This window comes from Alosa alosa, chromosome 16, assembly GCF_017589495.1.
Source record: "Alosa alosa isolate M-15738 ecotype Scorff River chromosome 16, AALO_Geno_1.1, whole genome shotgun sequence".
Classification (NCBI taxonomy): domain Eukaryota; kingdom Metazoa; phylum Chordata; class Actinopteri; order Clupeiformes; family Clupeidae; genus Alosa; species Alosa alosa.
The window spans coordinates 27,453,595-27,478,127 of NC_063204.1; the positions used below are offsets into that span (position 1 = coordinate 27,453,595).

Consider the following 24,533-nt stretch of genomic DNA (forward strand, 5'->3'; position numbering starts at 1 on the left):
TATAAAAGAATAAAATACATTTATTACAAAATAGTTTTGAGGAGACACGTTGACACATTCTTGTTATGAGTGAGTACTCACTGAGAGCAGCCTTCTCAAGTGAAGTAAACACTGCTGTTTCACAGACAAAACAGGTGTCTCTCGATTTCAAAACATTGTCTACAACAAAGTCTTTATGTGGCATTTACAATGACTGCATACATTTCATGTGAGATAAATCTTTTCTAGAATCCTTGCTTTTTACCCCAGTCAGTTGGTACACCCAGGCTTCTTTTCATGCAGTTCCAACAGTTGCTGATTGTTCCTAGCATCTGTTATCTGTCAAGCTCAAATAAACTCAAAACAATACATGTAGTGTTGGCAAAAGGGATGCATAAATAGACCCACTTTCTGTCACGAATGTACAGGTCTCAAACATATACTGTGATTGTATTTAAGGCTAAGACCTAATCATTAGGATCGCTAATATGGCATTTCTAGCGTGATATGGCAATTGTCAAAGAAACACAGTGAATGTGCATGTAATTGTGTACAATACTAATGTAGTTTCTAGACTATGTGAGAAACATTCAGCTGTCCCTGAAAAATTTCCTTGGTGTTTTACAAAAATATAGGTAAGTATATTATTTACACACCACAAATTGCTTAGCTTTATGTTGTTGTTTGCAGCATTTAAAAAATTCAAGACAATCCAAAGAGATAAAAGTGCTCTGTAAACCAGAATAATCTCAATGTGCTGACACCATCATTGTCAGTAAGTTGTGACCTCAAGTGCTTGTGATCACCCTATACTAACAAGCGTTATTTGGCATATTATAGATTATCAAAAAAGGTTAAACCCCTTTTAACCTTTTACTTTAAGTAGCCTACAAAAAGGGTTCTCTGAATCTCTGAATTTGCATATAAATGAAAATAAACAACCCAACTGATTATGTAAGGTAGAACAGTTCCTCTAGTCATTTTATGTGGACACCGAAAAAAAAAAGCCTGAGGTTGAGATCGCTAGATTGGCAGTACATGAAAGTTGCTGTTAAAGATGACCTGTGGGTAATTACACTAAAAAGACCCTTTGGCTACCACTCCCCCGTTGCCATGGTAATGAGCACAGGATGGGTGTACTGCCAATCTTGTACTGGTTAGGCATCTTTTAGCTGACACTGCATTGAATATCTATCAGCCAATGACCACCAGTTGAGCACCATACCAATCGCATTCACAGTTTGACTATCCTTAGGTGGCTGAGAGCAAAGGGGCCCAGGCGTGTGAAGAAGAGGCAGGCTGTGAAGAGGGCTACCCCCAGGTTACAGTGTGAAGGTAAGGGGAGGGGGGGTGGTGTAAGAAAAACCTAGACAGTACAAGACAGTTAAAAAGTGTAAAAACCACCTCCTACACAAACACACATCAGTTACTTTTGTCACCTTTGAGAGGGTCATAGTCTGTAATTCACTGTAAATCTGGTCCTCAGACAGCACACTTCTTCAGTAGCCCCGAGGCGATGGCCTTCACGGCCCTCATGGTCTCAGTGCACGTGGGGTTGATCTGTGCCTCGGGCAGGAGGAAGCCAAAGTAGCCTGTGTCGCGCAGCTCGAACGCAAAGGCATATTGGATCCCGTTCTTGTAGGCCCAGTCCATGGAGCTCCCAGAACTCACATCTGTGTGGATAAACATCAAATATCTCAAAATCTGGCTACTATTATATACTATTATATGGTTTGACATATCTATCTATCTATCTATCTATCTATCTATCTATCTATCTATCTATCTATCTATCTATCTATCTATCTAGATGGGTGCTGGTTTAAAAATAAGCCTTGAGTATGCTGATGTGGTATGTATAACATCATGGATGCTCATCAGTTTTAGTGTGGTAGAAAAAATATATAAATCATGACTTATATAATCCCAAGCTTTATATAACTTCCTTGTTTTTGGTGTTCCAACACTATTCGATGGTTACTACTCAACTATAAATGAGCATAAATTGTAGCTCAACACAAAACAGCATGCGAATTCCTAGCAAAGTTCATGACTTCCTTTTCAGTGGTCTGGTTCTATTCTCTGGTTGTGACAAATTGAAATGTGGCAATGACTCACCACTTTTGTTGAGAAAAGTCCAAAGCTGTGAAAAACCTCAGATAGAAGTGTTTAACGCACCAACCTCTACACACATGCCAGAGACTTACACAAAGTAGTTGAGGCAGGTCCGTATCGGTATCGAACTCCATAGGCAGAATACAACGCCGTTACTGCGTTATGAGCGGCAGATTCCTAATTAAAAACAACATAAAGGAACATAATAAGCATGATGTGCCATTTATCATTTAAATTGTTTCTAAAGTTATCCATTCTGTCAAGAGTGATATATATAATGACAGTTTAGTTTGTCTGGTTTAGTGCTTGTCTTATTTTCAATGATTGAATACAGTTAAAGGTGCTCTAAGCGATACTGGGTAACGTCACTTCTGTTGACATTCAAACAAAACAGAGAGCTAGCTTGCTACTTCCTCCCCCTCCCTCCCTAATTGTACATGAATTCGGGGAACAGAACTCGAAGGACACTCAAACATGACTCAATTCCATTTAAATCCATGCTACTATATTCTCTCAACTCATGGATTAAAGATTAAAAGGTGCAGTCAGCGATTGTACACAATTTCAAGCCCATAACATTTTTCACATTCAGCAAACATCTCACAATCCACTAGCTGCCCATTCTGTGAGTCCACTGTAAAACAAAAATGGTCTCTGTAGGCAGCCCATATAATGTACTTTGTTTTGGACAAAAGCGTTTGCTAATAAATTTAAATATAAACATAAATAAGTGTGACATCCTGTGCAATTGCTGACTGCACCTATAAAGGGACCCTATGCAGTTTTGGCAATTTCTTCGCTGTTTTCTCGCTTTTTGCTCTCAGTTTTCTCTACAGAGCTCCCCCTACAACTTCAGAGTTTATACTTTACGACACTCTTTGCTCGGTCAGTCTGCCGTTTCCTCTTTCTCTGTTCCACCAACAACAATTTGCTCGCTTTCTGCTTCTTTTCACCGGCTCTGCCATGACAAATGTCTGAGAAACTCCATTGCTACCTTGTTCTAGCCAGTGCCTGGCGTGTATGTGTATAGTGGTGTGAAGCAATTTGTTACATTGCGAGACCGCAAGACTTTCTGACTGAGGCCGGCAGCTCACCGGACCAAAGTTGCAAGGCTGGCTTTTCCACTCACAGACACTAGGGGGAAGTGAGATGGCCACCATATCAACCCGGAAAAAGTCATATTACCATTCCAATGACTCTGAAGCTGTTAAGTAAAAAAAAAACCCAACATAGTTCTCCTTTAAGGAAGTTCTATTAATAGCCCTGAATATGTTAAGTCTTTGGGTGAGAGGAGTGATAAAAAGACTGTTCTGTCCTCTTCTGTTATGTTGAACTTCTATAAGAAGAGTAGCTAAGAGCTCTGAACCCTGTAGAAAACACTGCTATGGACCCTTGGAGACAATATTAGTCTGTGCCCTGCAAGAGCTAGGGCTGTGTGAAAACAACAGAGATGTTTGGAGTGTACACACCAGAAAAATAGTCAGAGGACTGTGAAGAACAGTTTGCTAAATGACCAAAACTCTATTGGATTAGAATAACAGACTGAAGCTTTAATTAAGCTTCCCCCTCTCTTTGTGCTCCCTGACAATATGTGAAGCCTGATGCCTTGTAGTCTCCTCTCGCTCCATTAGCAACAGCACTAAATAAAAACACTATCCTGCAGCAACTCCAGGATCATAGCAGGGCAAGGGAGCAGAAGTATTGACCTGTTGACTGAAAGCATCTCCTAATTGCAACAACAAATACATTCACAGCCACACGAGACAGCGGGGGACGCACCACACAGTTGAAGTTGGGGATCATGGTGTATTTGTAGGAGTAGGGGTAAAGCAGCATCTGGGCGTAGGCATGGATGGAGATGTAGGCTTTGACTTGCTTCCTGTGCTTGCGCAGGAACTTGGCCACGGCCTTTACCTCTGGCTCTGACTCTGGGCTCGGCCCGCAGTACGTCTCATCACAGGGGTGGGAGGAGGCTCCTTCCTCTGATGGGAGACAAGCACATGAGGTCAGGTTCTATGTTATGAAGAACACAAAGGGCGGTGGTTAAGTGCAAAGTCTTTCAACAAGCAAAGTTCTCGTGCAGGAACTATTGCTATTTTGTGGCATATGGGAGTATTGAGCTGACTCATCAATATTTAGAGAATTGATTTTGCCTAGTTATTCAATTAGCTTTAGTTAGACATAAGACTTTGCACCTTGTCCATCATTCAAATTTAGGCCCAAGGTATCAGTATTGAGATCTAGAAAGTAGCCAACATGTGTCCAGATGTTCTTGTGCTAGATTGCAGAGAAGGCATTAATCTAGGTTCTAGATTCCAAGTATTCACATATGCTCGTGTTCTAGATCACAGAGAGTGCATGGGCAAATATCCCTCCCCTTCAACCCTCTCTGACATGGGTTCTTGATTAAAGAGTCAACACAAGTTCAGGTTCTAGATCACGCACAGCAAAGTATATATTCATTCGTAGCACCCTACTCTACAACCTGGCAGTTATGGAATGCAGCAGTCACAGAGATTCCACATTAAATGTCAGTGGGACATTTGTTGCTTATGCTTGTTTATCTTTTTTTTAAAAAGGATTAAGGTCAATTGAGCGGAGTGGTTGGATGTGGTTACTTGGGCAACCACAATTTCAGAATTCATTTAAATGTCTATCTAAAGTCTATCTACTATATTTAAGCCATAGTCAAAGTCCATCTTTGTGAAACTGGCCATAAACTACAGGCCGACAGATTTCTGTATGTAGCCTTCATATACGTCTCAAAAACAAAACAGTATGATGATCTGATGCAATGTTGTAATAAACAGCACAATGCATATTAGCTTGTGATGAACATTATGCTCTATCCACACTAAAAAGGCTGAAATTAGAAACAGTTATATTCATACTTGAGAATCTAGAGGGAAATGAAGTCCAATTGAGATAGAGAATATCCCATACTAATTATGAGCATATAAAACCTAACCTAACTACAGGACAATGTAAATTATGTCAAGGATGAATATGGAAACTTCATCAATTATGTTTGCATTGAATTCTTGAGACAATGTGCCTGGCAGTGGTGCATAGCAGACATTCCTGGACTTATATTCCTTAATCTGTGACAAGGACAATTTATTAATTGCTTGAAGATTCCCATGATCCTTTGGGAACAGCCAAGAGGGAGTTGGGAAGCCATGAATATGACAATAAGGTGTGTGGATAAGAGTTTCAAAACTAGAAAACAATCCAAGGATATAAGCAATGTCATACGCCTCCTTTCCATATCCCCCATAAATATTAATTTGCTCTTCGTTTTTGGATACCAATTACCACAAGCAAAGCTGGCTTCCTTTTTGCATGATGACTTAGCAGACAGCAGAGCAGCAAAGACCTTGTCCCCCCCCATCCCCCTGCACCACCACCACCACCACCACCTTCACCCCTCCACCAAATATCACATCAAAAGGAGGAATCATCATCGCACAAACGTTTAATCTGCATCTTACGCTAATTACAGTATGGACTGTGCGCACGCGCACACGCACACACCCACACCCACACCCACACATACACACACACACACAAAGAGCACCAGTAGATGCATCTGAGAGCAACGGTAGAGGAAACGGGAACTTGTGAGTCACAGACACAGAGCTTTGTGAGCTGATTTGATTTTTAAAGGGCAAAATGGAGATGGGAAACAGCCCTGAGTTCATGTAAGGCGCTGAATATTTCATTTTATTTATGCATTTGTTTTACTCCTCTGTGATGCTTGTCACACACACACACACACACACACACACACACAGACACACACACACCAAACAATGTGCAAGATGATGAGTCAGAATTGATAAGGGTGCTCCCAGATAAACAAACCATTTGTTATGAGACAGATAGGACAGGCAGGAGGAGAATCTGAGGCAAATGTCACAATCTGAAGCTACTGAGCCTACCACACCACTTCACTTTCCAGTTCCGGTTGGCATCCACGCCACGGCAATGATACTTGTGATTTTTGGAGCGTGTTTTCCTCCAGAATCGATCCTGTAAATTAAATAAAGTCAGAGAATCACTTACATTTGATTATATACAATAACATGTACATCATACATGAGCCTAGACACTTCACTCATTACATTCTCAACAGATCCATCAGCTCCATCCCCATTCACTGTACAACATGGCATCTGACAAACATAATCAAGATCTAAATCCTTGAATTATACACATACTGTTAGATAAAGTTGGACAAGGCCTTACAGACAATAACCTACACGACATCTATACAATACTCTATGTGAGCCAAAGTGCAAGGTAGCCTCCAAGGAGTATTTCACGGTTTTGTTATACTTTATCATCCTTATTCACCACATGCTATAAGAGGATCATTTAAGAATCGTATATGCAGCCATGATTTGCTTGAGCTATAGCCACTGTTCTTAGTACACTGAGGAAACATAGCAAGCTGTAGTCACTCACGGTTGTCCAGCTGTAGTGGTAACCATCTACATTGAGCACGGGCATGATGTAGAAGGCAAGCTGATTCATCAGACGTCTCATGCCGGAGTCATGCTGATATGAGTTCAGCGCCTGGTAAAAATAGTAATAGTACATGGAGTCAGGACTGACCAAAGGAGACTGAAGAAAACACAACAGAAACACACAGTGAAATACAAAGATGCTACAAACGGATGAATATCAAACCAAACAATCTATACCAAATTATTTGTTATAGATACATTATTGATGTGCACGTATACGATCATGTATAATATGCTACAACTTAGTATAATTATCTTTCAAGGATACCCATTTGTTAAGGAACTATAACAAATGACAATCTCTAAGAAATACTTTTGTTCATTGTTGGTGGTCATAACCACTTTCAGCGTTCCATGATTCAGCACAATGATCTGTCAAAGGCAGGCTGTTCATTCAGGCACTAAATGGTTCAGGATGACACAGCACAAATGGACCGCTGCTAGTATATGGTTTTCTGTGTGAGTCTCCATGCTCCAGCGCATTCATCATAAACAAGAGCGCTCGGAAGCCCCACGAGTCCCCACTTAGCAGCTTGTTACCAGTCGCTCCAGGGCATTAGAAGTTCCCCCACACCTGCAAGGGTGAGTTTGTGTGTGTGTGTGTGTGTGTCTCTCTTACTTCAGAGCAAGTGTCACACACACTCCACATTCATATCTGCAGAAGATGAATTAAGCCCTGAGTTATGCAATGCAGGAGAAGGGGATTGGTTGGGAGCGATCTGGCTGCCGGGGGTGAGGCTAGACATGTAATCAGGATCAAGTCAAGGTTAATCTCTCCACTGAAAAGTGTCTGCGCTCTGCCCCACTGTGGTACATTGGAGGTACTGAAACCGAAGAGACGTGTTTTCCTTCCTGTACCGTTTCAGCACTGCTGGTACTGTGTACACTAGCACTAACATGAAGCTCCCGCATCAGCAGGCAAGCTACACTGCCTTACCCAGACAAGCTCGAGATGTTATGGGTGTGCAGTTTAATACGTTTTGACATTTCAGGTGGATTGGGCCTGATGGAATCGCATGTGATATTTGTCTTGTGTTGCTTTCCACTTCAGGTTCCACGGGTGGCTTGCCTCAGGGGGAGAGCCATAGTGACTGCCCTTGCAAGCAAGCACACGTACACACACACACAGACACACACACACACACACACTAACGCGCACCACACAAACACACATACACACACACACACACAGACAAGCACACACGCACACTTATACACACATTCGGTCTGACAGTAGTTCTTGTCTGTATGGGGTAGAGGGGTCACGCTGACTGTGAGGGCAGCAGTGCTTGTCTGGACGGGGTGGAGGGGTCAAGCTGACACTGGGGGCACAGAGAGGACACACTCACCTCTCTGACAAACCACTGGCAGAACGCTGGTCCGATCCACTCCCGAGCGTGGACCCCACAATCAATCCACACCGCCTTCCTGTACGGCCGCCCTCTCTTTCCCAACTGACGAGACACAGAATGCGGGTCAGAAACAGAGGTCAAGTGCAAAGTCCATCTGTAAGGTTGCTTTTCATCAGATTGGCCTATTTCAGACATGCACAAGGTCCATGTCCAGATTCTATTGCTGATTTTTTTTCTTATGATTGACAGTGTCTTGGGGGTTACATTTTCTTCTTTCTAGAACTCTGATATAGGGACAAGTATTTGATTGGGGGGTGGAGTGGGGTGGTTTCTGAACTTGCATCTCAAACATCTGATCTATCTGGACACACTGAACTGGCTCTACTTAATGAACTACAAATCCCAGCATGCATCTACCCTCACCTCCTACCTGAAGCACATAGAGCGGCCGACCCTCATAGGATCTGCCCACTGAAAACATGTCCAGCAGGTGTGAGTGGGTCCTGTTCATCTCAAACATCCAGCTCTGGATCTGGGGGAGGGAAGAAGAAAATCAAACAATCAAATAAACAAACAAACAAACAAACAAACACAAAACTAATATCAACATCTGAGTCAGCGATAGAGGGAGGAGGCAATGAGATCATGACACCATACTGTACAGTGCCAGAGGTGCGTTCAAATTCAATAAACAGACGGAAAAATGTGGAAGACATAAACGTTAAGCCTTAGTTCAGCCAGTGTTCAGTAGGGTGTTTGTTTGCTGAGTCCGCACACCAGAATCTTCTCCTTTTTTAATGGTAGGCTATATCACCACCATCAGCATGTCATGTCTGATGAAGGGCTAGAGGCCCGAAATGTTACACGTGGAGATATAGCCTACCATTAAAAAACGCTAAGGAGCAGATTCTGGTGTGCGGACTCAACGTTCTTTTACATGCATGTGCTTTCCTGTCCAGCACCCAGTACTCATCGTTTTGGATGTGCGTGCTGTACCTTTGAACTCTCATGTTTGTTTGCTGAGAACTACATCTTCCACTTGTGTGTGTTATAACAAGCAAAAAAAAAATCAGAATGTTAGCAAATGTCTGCCTTTGTTTGCTATTTGAACGTCCCATATCTGGCCTAGAGGTCTGGCCCATACAATTGGATTTCCAGAAATGGCAGTCCTATACTGAATGAATGACCAAAGCAGACTCTTGGGGCTCTCTTTCCCTATTAGTCCATTGTAGTAGGGACAGTGGTCACCAATTCATTCTGTAGAAAAATAATGAGCAATCGTTATATAATGGAATGAATTTGGATTGGAGGACTGGATCAGAGGGCCGCTGTTGAACACAGCCACAAAGAAGAGCTGAGATGTGTACTTTCACAGCTACTAAATTGCCCCTCCAAAGAAACACACAGATGCCTGGTTTCCATGAGACAGACTACTAGCTGCATCTGTGTGCTTAGAGCGCTGAATGTGTGTTATAGCCATTATGGATTTGAATCTGTTTTTATCATTTGAAACGTCCAAAATTAAGTTTCGATTTACTTTCCAAATCCATCCTATGCTTGCTGTGAAGTCTGGGCCAAGAGAATAAAAGCTGTAAGGTGCATTATATGAGGCGCAGGATGGTAGAGCGATGCTTTACACTTTGATCCGTGCCCTTGGCCACTCATCGACACATCCATCATGACTTTGAGAATGACAGGACTGGGCAGGGAGGTTGAGTGTCCCAGCTTGCATGCATTAGACTCTGGCACCCCAGCTCCAGTGCAAAAGAGAACTTGATTTTCACAGACGAGCGAGTTTTAAAAAAGAGTCGAAAAAGTAGACCTGAAACCTGTTGTTTGGTTGAGAACGGGACCCGCAGGATTTAGAGAGGCTTAACGCTAAATGTCTCCTGTCCCGGGGGGCGGTGAGCGGCTAGCGGGGGGACAGCCTGGAGGCACGTTTAGGCCATCACGGTCAGAGCAGAGGAATGAGAAAGAGAGAGAGGGAGGGGGGGTGCATGGCTTTTTGAAGCTGCCCTGCGACTCGTAAATGATTGGACACGCCGCAATCCTATGTGAGTGTGACCGGTCCGCTCAGGGCTACTACTCGGCTGCCTCTCCATCACAGGCCACTTCACACACACCATCAGAGCCCTCTCCGTCACAGGCCACTTCACACACACCATCAGAGGTAGAGAGGAGCCACAACAGGTGGCGCTTATCCCCCAGGACAGAGCAGCTCTTGTCTCAGGGCACATCCAAAGCACAGACCTGGGCTGTATCTGGGCCAGATCAACTGCGTACCCCGAAATCAACTACTACTACTTCATATTGGGAGTGCTCTTATTATGATATATTTAAGCAGGTAATAATCCTTTACATCTCACCTACTTCTTAAATAAATGCATATTAATACAAATCAATTATCCTAACCCCAAACCTAATTCTAACCTTCATCTCAAGAGCATCATGTAATAACTACTTAGGGCAGTTATTATAAACCAGATCCCTGATGTGTCAGATCACCATAATGAGTCAAGAACACTAAGCATTTGTGCTCAACATGGGTTAATGGCAAGTGGGAATAGATTTAGATGGCGTTTGAGAGTAAAATTGTGGATCGCCGCTCTCTGAAGAAGTCTTCAAAGACAACGGCAGTGGATGTGGCTGTATGAGAGTGCATGTGTCTCCATGGGGCTTGGGACAACCTACCTCTTCTAGAGAGTGATAGACCTCGTAATCGTACTGCAACACCGAGCGGCGCTTTCTTGCGGACCGATATCCCGTCTGCTTTTCGATTTCCTTTTGAAGGTTGGGGATAAGCACCCTGCAAAGCACATTTGAGGGTCGAGTTGAAAGCAGATGTTTGGTCTCGACAGCAGACAGTTTATCACAGTGTATCACAGCACATTAAAAAGCAGCCAGCCAGTGATGTTGCTTTAATGTGGGGGAGTTTGGGTGATGCATTGGTGAGAGTGCATGGGGATCATCGGTCTTCTTTTCAGGACTCCGGCCTTTTCAAAAGGCCGTTCCAGCTTCAAAAGAAGAACATTGAAATGAGCACTATTCCTCGAGGAGGCCTTTGTCATGTTTTATTCTCAGGCAACTATAAAGAGATGGTGAGTTATGGTTTCTGTCAGAGATAATCAATATCACATATCTCAGTGTAATGGCTTGATGGACAGACGTTTGATGATCCCCATGGCATATTTCTCACTCGGATTTGATGTGGTCTATGTTAGTGTTATCTGTGAGGAATGTTTGAAATATAAAATTACAAAATGCAGGAAGGGGAGGGAAAGTATGTTCTCATTCAGGAGAATTCCACGGGCTATTCTCATTAAAAAACATCCTCCAAAATCAGAGCAAAGTCACCTATTCCGCAGACCACCAAGGATAAGCAAGTCACAACATTCACAGATTGTACTTCCTCTTGTATGCCGTCACACAGCTCGTATTTCAAAGCCTTTAGTTAGCGGCTAGGCTGAAACCCATCAGCGGGTCAGGTTTGTTTAGATACCTGTAGTCTAGCAGCCAAATCAAAGGAGAGGGAAAGGGAGGGAGGAAAAGAGAGACAGGCAAAATATCCCAAGGGTCTCTCTCTCTCTCTCTCTCTCTCTCTCTCTCTCTCTCTCTCTCTCTCTCTCTCTCTCTCTCTCTCTCTCTGTGTGATAAAGAAGGAGATGAAAGCTGTTTTGGAGGGAAGAGGCGATAGGATAGGGGTGGGGTTGATGGTGGTGTGTATCAGTGTGAAGGTAAGAACTGGTGAGGAGCTAGCATTGACACTAGGCCTACTGCAAATCATATTGTACATGTGAAGCGCAATCCAGCACAAGAAAATAAAGAACAAGAAGATGACTAGAGGAGAGATTAAGAGGATAACCAGAAGAAGAAAATCAAGAACCAAGAGCAAAAAAATACCACCCACACCACAACCAACAACAGCAACAACAACAATGATAACAACACTGGCAGCAAAATTTCCTGTGGGGTAATAAAGGAGTAAGACCATTGGCTTGCAGGAGAGGTGTATGATGGGATACAGGAGGACTCTTTACTTATGCTGGATGTGCTTCTGCTGGAGATGAAGGTGCAGACCTTGAGTGAGCGTTCGACCCACGTGGACGTCCACTGGACTGCCCTCCTGCATCAGGGAGGCACTATTGGGCTGCCACAGGTCTACCTGCAAGAGCAACACACACACACACACACACACACACAGAGAGTCAGTTCTCTGAAAAGTTCTCAGACCCTGACCTAAAGCACGTCCAGAAGGCATTCCAGTTTGAAAGGCCGTTTATAGGTCTCCGCTTAGTGCCTGTGACATTTTCATGAGGACATGCTAAATCAAAACGTAAGGGTTGTTACTACTAGCCTAAACCTGGTCTCCACTTAACCATTTTATATCATGTAACAGCAACCACTTCTCACAAATGTTCATTCTCAACCACATGTATTAAATTGTATTAAACAGTACATCATTTTTATAAAATAGAAAATCAGATCAATGTTATGTTTCTCTTTGAACAAAAAAAGGTTCATTCAACCCATGAACCCATCCCATCAGTACATCTATTTTAAAAGAGTAAGCAATCTGTCTGTCAAGATCTTTTTCAAATTAAACCTTCTAATTCATGTATCAAAGACATCTTAGGATGTAAAACCATGTAAAAAGAGGAGCTTTTGACTTTGAACCTTATTCCAAATTAGCTTCGGGCTTCAATGGGTCGGCATGGGATTGGACCGACTCTACACCTGGGGGCAAGATCAATATTTTCCGACAGCTTAAAGCAACCGTCGGTCTCTGGCTCTGTGGGAATCCTGCTTGTTTGGACCTGCGGGGCTGTGGGGGTGCAGCAGGCAGCCTTAGCACTAGCGCCGCTAACGACCCACAAAACCCACACTAGATTCACAGCGCAGACAGCGAAGGCCTTTGGCGCTCCCACATCACACAAGCCCCAGAGTTTAACCTCCAGTCTGGAGCTCAAGCCTGCTCTTTCAGAGCCTGCCAAGAGATTGTGCTGTTGTTGGTTTTGGTCACATTAACTAGGCCATCAGGCAAGAGAATAAAGGATTGAACTGCGGTGTTAGTGAGGCACTGCTCGTATCAGCAGTTATTGATGACACTACATTTGATACTGATTTCCCGCACACTCAAAACTGAAAACAGTGCAATACAAATGCAACAGAGGCCATTCAACTCCATTTACTCATTGCTTATTGTTTTATAGCTAATTAGTTGTGATTCAGATAAATGTTACTGACTCTTGACTTCCAGTCTTGCTTGCAGGGTCCAGAATTGTTTTCACTTCCATTCATTTTGCACCACACACTGTTTCTGCTACATACTAGTACATAGCCCCATAGTTAGTAACCATATGCAAGCATGCTCCCAAGACACATTGATGAAGAATGGGAAGTGTTTGAACTGAACCTATTTTCTCAGCATTAGACCAGCTGAAATGTGGAAAGAATATACTGTACTGGTAGTGGTCATATTTAAATTAGCGGTTACTAACTAATACTGTAACAGATACTGCAATGAGCATCAAACCCAAGACCTTACTGTTGGTGAAACATGCACACACACGCACACGCATGCACACACACACACATGCCGTAATTTTGATGATTAGACACAGGCAAGCAATAATAACTCACAGGACAGTGCACTGAAAGCCTGTGTACATGGCACACTATGTCCTGAGCACATCAAAGCAGTGTGTAATGTAGACTAGGCAACATGGTGCTGAGTACGACACTGTGCAAACTCCTTTCCCCAGCCACATCACACAAGCCTGCCACCAATGTGGCAGTGTTCCACAGGACACAGGCATGGGTCTGACTGCCAAGTCTCTCTCTCTCTCTCTCTCTCTCTCTCTCTATCTGGGTAAAACATCTGTCTGCCTTTTCCATATGTACATTAAACAGTGTATCATGAAGCTCTTTTTCAGTTGTGTTTGTTTCTCATTGAAGGCTGTTCTTAGTCAAGCCAGGCTGACTTCAGTGTGCAGAGTGTGTGGTTATGACATGAAGGAGGTGAGAAAACATCTGGGGGAATGGATATGATCATTTTCAAAGATGGAAGTTATCAGTGTGTGTGTGTGTGTGCGCATGTGCATGCGTGCATGTGAAGGTGTTAGGTGATTTTGCATATCACATGTATCAATGTATGCGTGTGTGTACTCTGGTATGTGCGTCCTTGCATGTGTGTGCATCAGTGAGTCCTCTTTATGAGCCCAAGTTCAGGTCCAGCTGGATTTCATTCTGGCCTGTAGGAGCAATACTGCTGACCGGCCCCTATGCTTCTTAATGAACTGCTTTAATGGCTTGCAGAGGGCTGGTGCACGTGGAGCTATGGATTGTATATGACCCTCAGTAGAACTCAGCTTCACAGCTGGGTGCTCCATAGAGTTGGCCTTGTCTCAGCTAACATTACAATGATGAGTTGCACTGTTAAGTGTGTGGTTCTCTGACCAAATGCTCAGTCCAGAGGGATGTGTAAGGGTGTGTGTTGGATTCTGCTCTTGGTGTGGGTAATCAAACTAAACAAATACACACTTTAGCTGTTTGTTGGTGAATGTCAAATTTTTTTTTTTATTACGGACAAAATGAAAGCTACGCTTCAACCCATTATGAATACGAATTTAACACTAATGGTCTTGATGACTACATTAGGGTTTTATACCTGTTTGAATAGAGTAGGGTCAGTCAAAGGATGTGGACAACTGATGGTCTGTCAGACCAAGTCAGATGTCGTTACCTCTTGGTTGTTTAGCTCAACAGTGCACCTGCCTTTTCCATTTCAGTTAACAAGGAGTGAGGTTTCTTGTGTGGTCAGGCTCACATTGGGACAAAATCACAATGTGAGCTGTGCCCTCTACCTAAACTCTATCTCTTTTTTTTAACAAACACTCTTAAATTCTTGAAACCTGTCATATTTATGTTCTTCTCACATGTGACAGGATATTTACAAAGGCACTGAGTGATCAGGCTTTTAGAAGACCCCCCCACCCCACCCCTCATTTCTAAACATGAGAACTGCTCCATGCTCTTTCCTTACAATCACTTTGGAGAGTTGTGGACAGACATAAAAAAGAAGGCCAATAAAATGTCAGTGGTCTTTTCGCGATTGGTGATGTAACTGTCTGGGAAAACATAGCTGGCATTCCGGAACAGTCCGTGTCACCCGATGGGCGATGAGCGTAATGGGGGCCGCGAGGGCACACCACGCCTGTGCAAATGAACACAGGGAGCGGCAGCTGTCCAAACAGAGTCCAGTGTGCCCCCTCGGGGGGACAGAGGGGCGAGGGCCACAGACGAGACTTTTAGCTTTGACTTCTCACACTTTCCCAACCTGACCCTGAAAGTATAGCCGTGGCCGGCCATTATGCCCTCAGCAGGTAGACGTGTGGAGAAGAAACATGGTGTTCTTCACACAGTCGTATAGTATACACAGGAATGTGATAGAGACCTGTGGTGATTCTCTTTTCTTTTATTTTTGTTGTCATTGTTGGTTTTTGTACCAATGCATTTATACTACAGGGCTGTGGTTAGAGTCCAGTGGCTAAGGCATATTACAGCAGCATGGTTGGGAAATCATAACACAGTCAGAGAGAGAATGTCATTAGCGCATTTGCAATGAGGGAATGGCTTCCAGAACTTTTCCTTCCTCAGAGTCTACTTATCCATATCAACCACAATGGAAGGGGATGTGGTTGGGGAGCATGGGGAAGCTGAGGCTTCAGTAGTCCTTCATAACAGCGTCATCTTTTTATTTCTATTGGTGATGTACTGGGAAGTTGGTTAAGAACTTTCAGTGTGATAAACTGAATGAAGCCTGTATACCAAAGATTGTAGAGCGGAGCTCTATTCTAGAATCTTTGCTGTATACAGCCAACTTGAGCATGTGTCCATGATGTCTAGTATGGACATGCTGATCACAAGACTGGAATGTAGTCTTATGGCTAACCCGTCTCCCATGGTCCAGGTCGTAGTTTAGTTTATTTGTTTAGTAACACGGCCATATTATGCACAACTCAGCCGTTGAGCCAGAGTTACTAATTTGCATCTGTGGTCCCAGGGTCCCACACAGTCCCAAAGGAGCTGTTGTATTATGACAGGCAAATTAAACAAATATTTTAGAATATGTTTACAATGTTAGCTACAGGCAGCCTCATATGTCACTGTAATCTTCTGAGATGCACCATGCAGACCTTCTGCCAACATTTAGTCAACACCAGAATCTTTTGGTTGGGGACTGTTTGCTGGGTGTTTCCTGGGAACAGGAGAGCTAATACAACTCTAAAGACCCTGTGGAAAAATGTACTAAAACCTCATAAGGAAAAACTTAATACACATCCTCTGAATACAGGTTTCATTTAAAGTGAACACAGTTGTTCTTGCAATATTACTATTGTTAATAAAAAATAAGATCAGACATCTTGATTAAGATTGTTAAAGCATTATTAAAATGATGAAATGAAGAAATGAATCTATTTCATTCAATACTATCAGTACGATGATATAATGCATAACCCGTCTATTGGATTCATACAAATATAAAATCCACTACACCAGTATATTGCTCAAGCTCTTCATATATTTTAATACTAATAATACTCATGAAATGTTTTGGTTCTAATGTGGGAACTCGAAATCGGGGCACGATGGAGCAACAGTTATATCGCTGCCTGGCAATTGGTTGTCCCAGGTTAAATTCCTGAACCCGCCATTATGAATCCATGTTGCTTTGGATAAAAGCGTCCACTAAATACCAGTAGGCCTACACTTTAACTTTAACTCTGCTCTGAGCAAGATCTCATTCATGGTAGTGCTACAAAAAAGACACTTAATACTAAGCCATATGGTGCTCTGTAGATATTAAAATATGTAGATGACCGAAAAAGAATCCCTCTGTGATGAAAAAAGGGAGGGCCCAAAGTGTGCATTAAATATATAGCCAATGTTCTTCAAAGAAACATGCATTCTGCTGAAACACACAACCATGTCATTGTTCAAATAGAAATAGAATACGGCAATTCGTAATGTCTGTGATATTGGATTGAACTTACGGTCATGTTCTGAAAGAGTTTCTGCAGTAGCTCAACATCTTTGAGGCTGTCTGGTGTGATTCTGAAGACCTGGTCACTGCAAAAGAAAACAAGAGTTGGAAATTCACAACATAACATTAGTGTTAACATATCACCTAAGATAAAACTTGAATCTAATTCATTCATTCTCTGCACAGAGTCATGGTTTATATACCCTACATGTTCATGGTTATTGTTATTATTCTGTTAAATTCTATTTAGCCTATTACTAATATTGTTCTTTTTTTAATGTTTATGGATTTCATTGTAAGTGACTTTGGACAAAATAATTCTAAACATAAACATCTATTTATACTGTGTAACAGTAGAGTTCAAGAAGTAAACGTTGGCAACAGAACATATCTCTATGGATACTCGGGCTATTCTCCTCAGAGATTCTTTTCAAGAGATTCTTTTCCAAACATCTAAGAGCTTTAACCATTTCAACAGGAAGATCTTGGCTATGTTCTCAGTGCTTCTACAAGTACCGGCATATACATACTGTTGTGATGACATACTAGACGCATACGTATAAATAACTTTATACTCATGGTAAGAAGACGTGGTCACATAAACAGGTCAGTGAATGGGGTGGAGGCTACAAACTGCAGCGATTTAAGTCCCAGGCTAGTGCCCTTCTGTAGATTTGTTGTCCAAATAAGATGTTTCACCTGCGGGGAGGACACAGGACTTGTGGTGTTGGGAAAATCTTTTGTTAGGACAGGGACACTGGTGAGAAGGCCAGCAATGGACAGAAGCACTGTTACAGTAATGACCGACATCCTAATCCTGTAGTAGAAGTAGGTCTAATTTCAACTAGCCATGGTGCACACCAAAGCCATGGTTTTGCCAAAGAGGATTCATACTGGTTAAGTATCAGTCTTTCTTCCATAGTCCATAGTCAGTTTGTCTATGAAGTATTTCTTTAGTGAATAAATGCAAATATTTAGAGCCAAAAACATTTGCCAGTGGACATATAGGAAGTTAAATAATCCAGTTGTCTGGGTGCAAGTGGAATTTTACAGGGGCCCTTAAACTGAATCACAGAGTTAGACTGCTATGAGTCAGTCCATTTGTGTTTTGCTACCTTGAGAGACCAGACATGGGAGCATTTCACAGCTAGAACAGAGGGGACGCATTTAAATATATTCAGATGAGAAAGTCAAATCTGTTACATTTTTTAAAGGAATAACTGACATTTTTACTCTCATTAGTTCACTCACACTAACTACACTAATTTGTCCAATAAAATGAATGCTTCTCAGAATTAATACACTTCCAAAACACTTCCTCATGCATTTTTACCCTCATTTCAGTGTAATCTTTCCACACACCTGTGAGACTGATGACAAATTCGCTTTGAGTCAAACCATAAAACTAGACGCTCTTTTAAAAGCGCCCTCACCTCAAGAGTGTGGGTGACACATATCCCTTGGGGACTCATATCCCATAGTGAACACACCAGGCTGACACGACACCACCTGCTTTTGTGTCCCAAGTGGCATCTGTGTCATCCTGATATCTCACCGAGGCAAACAGAGAGAACACTGGAGCTGGCATACTGGACCACACCTCTTCTGACTTCATTGTGAGCTCGGTGATGTATGTGGTGTTGTGTGGCAAGGTGGGCACTAGCTGCTATAACCATCTGGGTGTGGTACTATTGCATTCACCTCCATGCTGTATTGATACTGTATCTACTGACAGACAGACAGACAGACAGACAAAGAAATCTACTCTTATTGTGAACCGCAAGATGAAAGCTGAGCCAGGCATAAGTAGGGGATTTGAGGGACACTTGACTGACAATCATCATCTTAGATGACAAAAAGAGAAGACAGGAAAAGAAAGAGGCCCTGCCACAATCTCCTGTTCATGCAATTCAACCAGTGTTGAAAAGAAAATGACAGATAATTACATAAAATTGAGTATTGCCCTCTTCTGAGCCCAGGTTTGAACTGGGCATGAATCTATCGAGAATTATGCCATGACAGGGTTATTGTTGCTGACTTAAATGATCATTTTTGAGCCACTACCACAACCAAGATCATAGTCGTGCATGTTGAATAAACAGAATTCCATTCCATTCCAATATCCACCTTCACAAACAAATATGATTGAGTATTACAAAAAGAGCCGTTTGAAGTTAAATATCCTTCGTTTTGATAATGTTGTTCATGCTGTAATCTTGACACTTAAATATCATGCTAATCTGACTGACTGAATGATTGATCATCTACTGAGCAGACCATCATGACATTAAATATACAAAGTCAAATAATAGGTTTACGGTCATGTTGTGTTTGAGCCGTTAATTCGTTAACTGTACACAAGTGTAACATGCATTACACGGTATCAAGATGGATAAAAGTCAAGTTCTAAACAGTATGTAGATTTTTGAGTCAGTTAAGTTTAGAAATAATTCAGCCATGCCATCATCATATTTCTGAGCATTGCATCTGCTCTTTTCAAAGGCCAAGAAATATAAGTTATACACAGCTGTGTGTAGTATATCTGTCTGACATACAATGTGGATGCAATATGCAAACTTGGCCTGTCCTGTCATTCTTCAAGCACGCCTCTCAAGCATGTGCAGTGCATGCTTAATTTCAATCGGGGTTGCAGACAGGACTGTAGACTGAATCGATATGGATGCCAAGATCAGAGAGACATTGATGTCTCTTCAGATCTTTATATCTAAGCAGCTATCAATTTCATCTCCTTCCAAACAATAAGTATGAGAATGTGGGATGTGTAACATGCCGGAAGCTCTATCCTTTCCACATTCAGCCATCAATCCACTAAAGACATGTTGCTTTGTTTACATTAAATTTTGTGACATCCATATTATAAAATCATAAAATATTCATGACCAAAATATATTTTCCATGATGACTGCAAATGTCAAAGCATTGCCTGACTACTCAGTTTAAAGAGCCACAGCCTCAAAAATACTGTTGATGAGATATTTATGTTTCTGTTTTTGCACACCAACAGTCTGTTGTGTGTCTGCCAGACCATATAAGCTCCTGTAACATTATTAACAAAAACATACTTCTCCCTGTCATTAAGGTCACACATACATCTGTGAGTGCCACTTCTGTGTGTAACAAACACATATTTATATTTCAGCCTTCAGATGTTCTCCCCTAAGGCTTCGTGGTTTGCGTGTTTCAGTGTAAGTTTGATTAAAATTACACACTGCGTCATCTCTAAAGGGCAGAGTAAAAGATTAAAATGCCTAGGAGAGTGTAATAGTGCCAGATGTAGCATCTCCGATTCACTGCTAAAAATAGTTACCTACTAAACTCAGAGACATAGACCTTTGAGATGATATATTGGTTTGTTATACAAATTGTATCCAACTCACACATTCCATCATTATTTGTGAGGAAGACACACGTAAACAATTATTGACATCTATGACAGACTGACTAAAGTAGGGTGTTTGCACGCATACACACACACACACACACACACACACACAGTCTCTAGTCTAGTGAGTGGCACACAGTGTCTCGTGTCTACTGTCACCATCCATAACCGTCCTGGAGAGTATCCAGGGACAGTCTTGCACCGGCGGCCTCACACTTGCCTATTCATTCCCCCTGCAGAGACAAAGGCTGGCATTCAGCATCTATATGAAAGGCGTGTGGGACGCCACCAAGGCCTTCGGCTGCGCATTACGTGGCATTCAGATGATTCCTCTGCATGAGGAGGTCTGCTGATTGTGCAACCTTCTTCAAAGACGCTCACTTTTTTTTACAACACCCCGGAATGGAAGAAGTGTTCCGACTTCGCACATGTGTGAGCACACACACACACACACACACACACACACACACACACACACACACACACAGGTTCCAGGAAATGAAATCACCAGCAGCGAGTATCAGAAAGGTGTAAGGAGAGGACAAGGAATATGTGTCGGAACGTCTGTGAATGAATTGGCTTTGAACTTGGATAAATTGGCTAGACAACTTTTGAATGAGTTTGCTATCCTCACACACCATGCAACAAAACACGACACACTTCTTAATTGTGTGATAAAAACAGCTGTGTACCAATTCATAAGAAACTTCAAAGCGCTGCAATCATTGTGAAGTGATAAAGATGTTTTTTTTGGGTCCTTTTTTCCTCCCTCTGTCTCCCTTGGCAACTGTCTTCATTGCTCAACATCCTATTATAGTAACTGGGCTATGATGATTATGTTCAAAGTTTAAAGCTTTACTACATTTTGGGACTTCCGAATCGACGATTGCTGTTATTGCCTTTTATTTATGGGCCTGGCTTGATGGCCTGGTCCATCTCATCTGTTAACACCTCAGTGAGAATTACAGGGAAACTCATCTGTCATTAGGGGCCCGTGTCCCCCCCTCTCTCCTCTCACCTCTCCTCTAACTGAAGGCCTTGACACGGAGCCGCAGGAAGGCAGAAGTCCCCACTCATAAAACCACCAGAGCCCACACAAGGGGAGCAGATCTACGGGAGAGAGAACAGAGACTGTGGCGACTGCCGCCGCTCAAACTCAGTTTGTTAGTGAGGGCCCCTTCATGGGTACCTACACTTGGACACTACCCTTCAACTACTTAAAACTTCTGCACACTCTTCCTCTGGTTGTAGTATTTATTATTGATGTATTAAAATGAATGGACCTTCTCAACGTTACAAGGTCCGATATTTCCACATAATTCATGTTATTCTTCATTTTTGCATGTGGCTGTGGATAAAAGCATCTGCCAAATGAATAAATGCAAATGTACTCAAGATGAGTGCCTTGATCTGCAATCATGACACGCCACTCTTCCGAAGGAATGTGCTACAGGCTGCTGACCAGGACCATAAAACTCAACTCGCACCCAGACAACTGGCTGAAACATATTTTTCACTGCATGCAATTTACCTTCCTGTATGCATATGTCTACTGGCAAATGAAAACACTCACAGACAGCAGTTAAAGCTGACAAATGTACCACCACAACAGTGTAATAGCCTGAGGGGTGAGTCTCTATCACATTACTGAGAGGTCTCAAACCCATTCTGCCATGATGAGCTAGAGCTGTATAGCTATTCATAAGTGTTATTTGAAGGTGGAGTCAAAGATATGTCTAAAATGAGTGGGGCTTTTGGCATTCACCACTAATAGGTAGTTGTTTCTCCAGTGAGGCACTGTTTTGCTTGTCACAGATAAATGGAGCCCAATTATCAGGCAAATCACTCCATCATTCCTGCAGCATCAGCCTCCCAGTGGGCCGCTGAGTTTCCTAGTCATAACAGGGACCCTCACACATCTGGAGTGCTGCTCATGGTGCGTGCACACACACACACACACACACACACACTCATTCTCCCTTGCTTTCTTTCTGTCATTCTCCCTCTTTCCCTTTCTCCTTCTCCCCCTCCCTCTCTCCGTCTCCCATGTTTTCCCCTTCCCCATCTCAGTGTCCCTGTGCTGTCCTTTAAGCACACCACACAGCTCTCCCACTGACAAACATTTCACTCGTCCCCTGATGACTAAAAACACATCTTTTTGGGGGGGAATTTCTGTTGCATATTATCTTGCAGAGTGACATATGAAAGAACTGGCCTCAAAACAGATACAAGCATACCAAGAGAGTAGAAATGCCCCCTCCACTTGTGTAATGACTAACAAATATCCCATAATTGCCATAAGGAAAGAGGAAACTACAAAGATGTATTTTTCTCTCTCTTTTGAAAACAGTTTCCTGCAACGTTGCTCTGTGGGAGTAGTCTGTTAAGTGGTGCTACTGCTACTCTCACAACAAACGAAGATGTGGGAGCCACGAGCCATCCCTGAAGTGTGAGGTGGCACAGCTTTCCATTTTCTCACGCCTGCTTCAAGCCTGAAGGAGAACCACATGAAACACCTTTGTTCGAGGTGAGAAGCACCCAAAAGCACACCTTGAGTAAATTACAAAAAAAAATCCTTTTGTCAGATCCCTCTGCATTCCTCAACTGTCCTAGGACAGAATGTTTAATTCCAAGAGACTACAAGAACATACTATGGCTTCCTTTATTCAGTCTAACCATCCCTGTGAATACAAAGAAACCTTAGTGAATGTAACTACACTCTTAATGAACAAATGATCTACCTATAATGGTATAAACCCCACTGTGGCTACTCCAAAGCTGCCAGTAAATGCCAGTGAAGTGGCCTGAAGTATGAATAAAGTACACACTGTATGCCGCACTGTACGCCTGAGAGAGGGGGTGTGCCTGTGGTCCTGCAACATGATTTGCAGCTCCCATTTGGTTGTTAGTGCAGTTGAAGTTTGTGATGTTTATTTTTCTTTAAAGACACACACAGCTGATGTCTGTTACGATTTACGATTAGAAAGGAACAAGGTGGTACAAATGACACAAAATTATAGGCCTGTAGGCTACAAAAAGTATTTTCTGTTGTTTTTTTTTTCATCCAGATTAAACATTTAAATTCTGAGACACAAAATATATATATTTTTTATCTACCAAAGATTACTCGCATACAAGTGAAAGTGTCCTGATATCACAAGAAGACGTAGGAAGCGCAACATATGGAGCAGAAAAAATATTCTCTTCTCTGCGCAAATATTTACAAACCGACGGGAACACCAGCTTACTAGGTCACGGATACGAATGCATTCCCTTAAGACGGTAGCTTTCAAATAGCCTGCTCAAGCATGGGATGAATGAGAGAAGAGAAAAACTTACCCAGCGTAGCGATTGTTGTAAAGGTAGGCATCCACGGGACATACCACATTGCTGTAAATTATAACACAGCCCAGCAAAACTGCGGTGCGAAGCGAGCGTCTCAAACTCATTCCCATACTCAATGAAATTACAAAATGGGATCACGCTGCTGTGAAAAGTTCGCATGAGTTCTGTATCGGCATTAAGGGATAAAATATGGTACCAGATTACGCTTTATGAAACACCCTTGAGGATCCTTGGCGTCCGCTGTCCCGTTGCGTTTCTCCGAGGCTCTAGTGGCATTGGGATGTCCTGAGGTAGAGGTGCGAACTAAAACCGTACGACTGGCGAGGGCACTTATCACCTCAAACCCCAAGTGGGAATGGTAGCATCCCGGCTTTTAAGATGTTGAGATTGACGTCACGTGACACAATGTCAGAGGATATGGCCAACATCCCACCACCAACATCCACCCACCCACCCAAATAAGTCGGTAGGACACCCAGCTGGTTGATCTCAGGGCATTTTAAGCCAATTTATCACGGTAGCCTGCTTATCTAATCGCTTTGCCTAACTTTGTGTTTGAGTTAGTGACTTGATACACACACAGTTAAGATGCTTAGTAGCTTATCTTATCTGAAATAGCTATTGTAGCTAAAGACTTTTAGATTTTTCTTGGATGAAGATATTTTACTACTTTTTAAAAAAGTAATTACCTTTAGAATGTCTTCAAACCTTTCATAAATAGGCTACATGTAGCCTATGCTTAATAACAACAACCACAGACTAGGCCT

The 24,533-nt window shown here is 42.5% G+C and overlaps 1 protein-coding gene across 2 annotated transcripts; it reads right to left on the reverse strand.

Annotated features, from left to right (window-relative positions):
- Window positions 1-24,083, reverse strand: cpa6 (carboxypeptidase A6). Of its 2 annotated transcripts, XM_048265952.1 has the most exons (11): window positions 23,761-24,083; window positions 17,029-17,104; window positions 12,013-12,137; window positions 10,667-10,781; window positions 8,406-8,507; window positions 7,973-8,077; window positions 6,562-6,672; window positions 6,036-6,126; window positions 3,874-4,076; window positions 2,187-2,271; window positions 1-1,652 (listed from the first exon to the last, which is right to left on the reverse strand). In XM_048265952.1, the coding sequence occupies exons 1-11, from the start codon at window positions 23,874-23,876 to the stop codon at window positions 1,462-1,464; spliced, it is 1,320 nt and encodes a 439-aa protein (XP_048121909.1). In that variant the 5' UTR covers window positions 23,877-24,083; the 3' UTR covers window positions 1-1,461. The 2 variants fall into 2 exon arrangements, with proteins under 2 accessions (XP_048121909.1, XP_048121910.1); XM_048265953.1 differs by lacking the exons at window positions 17,029-17,104; window positions 23,761-24,083 and having other exon boundaries at window positions 12,053-12,137.
- Between the last annotated feature and the right edge of the window lie 450 nt (window positions 24,084-24,533).

Coding starts and splice junctions, on each gene's coding strand:
- cpa6 (XM_048265952.1), bottom strand. CDS start 23,876: ATGGGAATGAGTTTGAGACGCTCGCTTCGCACCGCAGTTTTGCTGGGC. Junction 8,508..10,666: donor TCTATCACTCTCTAGAAGAG/GTAGGTTGTCCC, acceptor TCCCTCCCCCAG/ATCCAGAGCTGGATGTTTGA. Junction 8,078..8,405: donor GGCCGCTCTATGTGCTTCAG/GTAGGAGGTGAG, acceptor GTGTCTCGTCAG/TTGGGAAAGAGAGGGCGGCC.